Source organism: Pyxicephalus adspersus, chromosome 1 (genome assembly GCF_032062135.1).
Source record: "Pyxicephalus adspersus chromosome 1, UCB_Pads_2.0, whole genome shotgun sequence".
Classification (NCBI taxonomy): domain Eukaryota; kingdom Metazoa; phylum Chordata; class Amphibia; order Anura; family Pyxicephalidae; genus Pyxicephalus; species Pyxicephalus adspersus.
The window spans coordinates 141,359,396-141,364,882 of record NC_092858.1 but is presented as its reverse complement, the minus strand read 5'-3'; the positions used below and the strand labels follow the sequence as shown (position 1 = coordinate 141,364,882).

General features: G+C 37.6%; 1 protein-coding gene across 1 annotated transcript in view; it reads left to right on the top strand.

Annotated features, from left to right (window-relative positions):
* The window catches only part of LOC140334173 (apoptosis-inducing factor 3-like), a gene marked incomplete in the record, with an annotated part of 47,389 nt that overhangs the window by 19,852 nt on the left and 22,050 nt on the right, over nucleotides 1-5,487 (top strand). The window contains 2 exon segments of the mRNA XM_072416372.1: nucleotides 819-906; nucleotides 4,947-5,062. Of these exon segments, the coding sequence (XP_072272473.1) occupies nucleotides 819-906; nucleotides 4,947-5,062 (204 nt within the window).

Sequence of the window (5,487 nt, the reverse complement as noted above, 5' to 3'; positions counted from 1 at the left end):
TTTGCAGCATATTCATTTGGCAATGGAAAAACCATTGATGAGCAATAAACTGTTTTTTACGGTAATTTGCTTGTGTGTGAAAAGTACATGACATTTTCTGTTTTTATTCATGGTTATGCATTTTTGTTTTTCTCCTAAAATGAATATAAAAAAAAGCTACAAGCTAGGACGATATCTTTTTAATCTCAGAAGTCTTGTCCCTGACCTTACCCTATACTTTTACACTTTGTATTGCCCCAGCTGTACCCAATTTTTTTTAGAGGAAATTGCAGAAAATGCTGGCTGGAATGCAGGGATGGATGAGGAAGTGAGCTCGTAGATTTGTCTGAAGCCTATGATTGCTGTTTTAACATTTCTTGAAAAGCTTCATGAGAAGGACAGCTGCAAAGATTTGCTGAAAACTACATTTCTACATTACCTAAAAAGAACTTTAAAATATATACCTTAGAGACTTTGCAGAGTTTCTGTTTCTTTTTTTTCTTTTTTTTTTTTAGCTTCTTTCGATTCTGCTGCTTAAACTGTAAAAGTCTGTCTTATGTGCTTCGTTTGAAATGTTAACATTGTTGGCATGCTTCCTATCTTCTTTCATTACATCTTTTCTGCAGACCTTTTCACATGCAGTATTATTGCCCTCTTGTGGATACAGCTGATATTCGACTTCTCGACAGATACTAAAACTTGTCACATAAGAAAACATCCATTGTATTAGCATTTTAAATGATAAACTGTCACTGTATTTTACAGGCCACCTAGCATGAGATAAATAATTTTATATAATAAAATGTAATTCCATAAATCTTTATTTTTTTGTATTGCAGGCTGTTTCAGTCAACACAGATGAGGCCAGAGTGAAATTTAGAGATGGATCATTCCTTCAGTATAGCCAGCTTCTTATTGCTACCGGCAGTAGGTAAAAATACATGTGCTCATTTATGTAGATAGACATATTTTTCTTTGCAAAATCAATCAGTTGCTTGACATATATTAATATTTTAAAGCATAAAAATGATTGCACTGAAATGTTTCTCCCTAAAACTTTGATTTGCATGCATTCATTGTTTAAGATGGAACCTACCCTGAGAGAATTAGGGAGGTTACCATTGCAAGAGAAAACAAAAAGGTAAAGGTATACAAGGGCCTTTCCCACTAAAGCTGCTTGCTGCATTTTTCAAAATACTCATGTGTTGCTGCCCAATGCATCACGCAGCAATGTATTGCATGCTACACTACATTTTTATTATTATTTAATTTTTCTAAAATGATAAAACATGAGGTTAAATGCATACACCTAAAATGTCCAATCAGATATCCATCTGATAGTAGTTGAGCTTGTCTTGTAGTCAAGTGGTCCAACTCCCATTGGGTAAAGTTTGGTTTCCCTTTCTGGTCTTTATTTTTGTCTAACCCTAAAAGAAAACTTTCCTACTTCTGGCATGGGTATGACAACCAGCTGTTAATGGAACTTCCTGCATCACCTATATTAAACAAATATTTCATTCATTAAAGGTATTAATACCCATGTAATTTGTTAAAATTTAACAAAAAATTACTATATTTACCGGATCACTCCAACCTTCCAGAAGTAGCTGTTCTCATACTGTACTGACATAAAAAAGGTATTGGTGTCCTCTATATATTCTTTTTCTGTTTCTTTTCCTGCTGCATTGGCACTTAGTTCCTATCCTATAGGTACTTTCATAAAGCCTGCTGCATTGGGAATACCAATCTCATATACAAATATTACAATCACATACACATTAAAACAAATATTACATATACATATTGGGAATACAAATCCCAATTCGTCAAGTTGTCCTTGGTCTGCACCTGACTTCAGTGGTGCCCATGCTTTGTTAGGTGCAAAAGTGGTGCAGAAGCAAGATTGGATTGTTCTAGCCACCTGTTAGAGACTTGTAGATACAGAAAATCTATTTATGTATAGACCCGCAATTGGAGTTGTTTCAGGTCTGCCTATGAACTTTGTATTATTTCTGATCTTTAACAATACAGTAGCAAGGCCAGCATATATAACCCAATCATCACAAGCAGTCAGAGCAGCATTAGGTATAATCACCTACTATTTTAGCATCGCTCTGAGACACAATAGAATTGGTGATGAGTATTCTGCCTGTACCTCTTCTGATCAGTGTATTGCCAGGATGAGGTTTGAAAGAAATGAGTCTTAGCGAGCAATATGAAATTTGCCTATTTATTGTACACCATCTCTTTTGTGGTAGGTGATCCTTGGGTTATGTGCATCAGGTAAAAATAGAACCAGAATTACTTAAGGAGCTCATATTCATAAATTATTCCCCTGCCAATTTGTCTGAAGTTGGCCGACAGATTGCCATATCTCTCTAGGCTTATCCTTTCATTTCTATTAAAAATTATAACTCATTCTGCCATCTAGTGGCCAATCTCAAAAATTCACAGCTGTGACAGTAGGTAATGCTGTGTAAGTGAAAATTATAAACAAATCTAGAGCAAATTGAATCATTTATAAATAGGGCCCAAAGTTGTCAGAATGGCAAAGAAATATAGGAACTGTCATTTTGTAACTACATTCTGAAAATGTAGGTTTGTGTTTGTCACATGCCCCATGAAGAAATACTGCACAGTTTTAAAATGTTACATGATTGGTTCAAAATAGAACAATGAATTTGTTTTTTCACAAGGCATGCTGGTAACATATTATATCCATGTTCTTGCGGTGCTAGCCAGTTGCTACAGCAACCTAATCAATAAAGTTGAACTTTGGGTATTATAAAAATTGATATTGGCAGTAGGTTTCCCCCCTTGGTGCTACTTTTTATTTAGGAGTAGCATAAAAAGTGGTTAAACTTACCTTATTCCTCGCCCCTCCAGCAGCCAGTGCTGCTCTCTGATGCACTCTTTTGTGGGTGGTCTTTGCCATCCTCATTTGCAATTAAGGACTGCTGGTCCTGCATGTACATAATGACATGTGAATGATTATGGCCAACCAGGTGGTAAAATTAAGTAAAGAAGGAAGACCAAATGTGTGGATGAGCGAGGGGTGAGGTAAATATTACTGCTTTTATTATTTGTCCTAATGTGGGGGGGAGCCCCACTGCAAAGCCTTTTTCCCACATTTTTTTCTCTGGCTCTGTACACACATCAAGATAATCAGCTTGGGCAAAAATCTGACATGTGTACAGCAGTCTTCTAATGTCATTTATTGATCCATCAATGATCAATAAAAAATGATCCAGAACAACCACTGTGCATTTTAACGAAGGAGAATAGAGTGCTGTACACAGCGCTGTACAAAGTCTTTAGTCATGTCACTAGCTTTTCCTCAAGGGGGCTCACAATCTAATGTCCCTACCTCAGTCATATGTCATTAATAGAGTCTAATGTCAATTTTGCGGGAAGCCATTTAACCCAACTGAATGTTTTAGGGGATGTGGGAGGAAACCTGCAAACTCCATGCAGACAGTGTCCTGACTGAGATTCAAACCTGGGACCTAGCGCTGCAAAGGCCAGAGTGCTAGCCACTGTGCTGCCCTAATGCTGCCCTCTCCACAGAACAGAACGAGTGCTGTGTGTACAGCTTTCATTTGTCATGGTAAAACACCATGACAATATACTGACCCAGAACACACACAGATCAGAAAATTCATGTGACCAGATCAACAGCAAGAGAATTGGTACTTCTGTAGGGGGAGCAGTGATAGCTTCCATACGTTCTCTATGCACTTAGATTTAAAGTAGAAATTATATAATGGACTGGCTTTTTTATTCTTCTTTTGATGCTAATTTCAGGAAAGGGGGCAGAATATATGCATAAAAGGTCCTTTTAAATCTGGTTTTCCCCAAAATGGAAAGGTGTACAAAGCATGCAGCTCTCTCCACTGCAAAAACCAGACCACAACTGGCTTAGCCATGCTCTGTGTAGTGTCACCTGCCTCTGTCGTTTGGCTTCAGTGGGATTTGAGTTCGGCTACAAATCAACCTAAACACTGGGATCAGTTTGGGTGTACTAAGAGCTGAACCAAACAAAGGCAAATTCGACCATCCCTATTAGCAGGTACTCACTGATCCCTAACTTATGTGCTCTTTTGCACATAAAAGTAGTGATTCCTGGTTCACATATAATATGTAATATATGCAAACGATTAATCCCTATTATTGTACAAATATTTGTTTCAAATGTGTAAAACAGTATGCAGAGAGTTTTCAATATGTTTTTCAAATAATAACATTGCACTGACAAATACTACATGTTAATAACTCAGCAACAATAACTTTTGTACTTGCTGACTTCAGTGACATGTGTTTCTTCTGCACTAGCCAACACCACAATGACATGCACTGCTGCTATTAGACACTGCAACGGTGTGAACTTCTACATTCTTTAACAATGTTTTTTTCTGCATTCACCAACACTGTAAGTACACACATTTTGGCAGTCACCAACACGGCAATGACACATAATTTTGTGCTGGCACAATGACATGCAATTAATTAGTCCTGTTGTTCAATGATTGATTAGTCGAGAATAAAGTCATTTAAATATTTATCTACAAGGCAGCACGGTGGCTCAGGGGTTAGCACTCCGGCCTTTCCAGTGCTAAATCCCAGGTTCGATTCACAGCCAGGCCTTTATGTACATGAAGTTTGCAGGTTCCCCCCGTGTCTGCGTGGGTTTCCTCCGAGTACTCCGGTTTCCTCCCACATCCCAAAAACATGCACTAAGGTTAATTGGCTTTTCCCTAACAATTGACCTTAGACTACATTAATGACATATGACTAAGGTAGGGACATTAGATTGTTAGCTACTTTGAGGGACAGTTAGTGACATGACTATGGACTTTGTACAGTGCTGCGTAATATGATGGCGCTAGATAAATACTGTGTAATAATAATAATAAAGGCTGCATTTGCAAGTTCCAAATGATCCATCATTTATGTTTCTCTTTCTCTAGGCATGGAAGCTGCAGCTTTTCTTTCGGACAAAGCTAATTCTGTGTCTGTAATTGGGAAATCCAGTGTGCCCTTTCAGGCTGTGCTGGGATCTGAAATTGGAACACTGGCAATGAAGGTAAATATTACCTATAGCGCAGAAATCCCTCAACTTGAAGCTTGTGAATCAATTAGATTTTTATGTAGCTTTGATGTCACTCAGAAAACCTCCCTCCATGTGTAGTACCTGTCTGAACACTTACTATGTTACTTTTCATTGGAGCAAGTGGAGCTTTAAATGATATTTTTCAGAGTTGAAAATAATAAAAAATTACGACCAGGAAGGTCCTTTTTTGCAGGAAGAACAGGAGATAACCCTTCTTCAAAAAATAAACTTACCTGCCCGATCACATTTTTTGAAAATAAATTGACCTGTTTGGAATCTTCTGCCATCAAAGTTGGCTGGTTTAGAATAGGATAACTACTTCATATGCACACGGAATGCACAACCTACCTGCTTGGCTCCAGTATTATAAATAAATTCTACATATTTGTTGCTTCTCA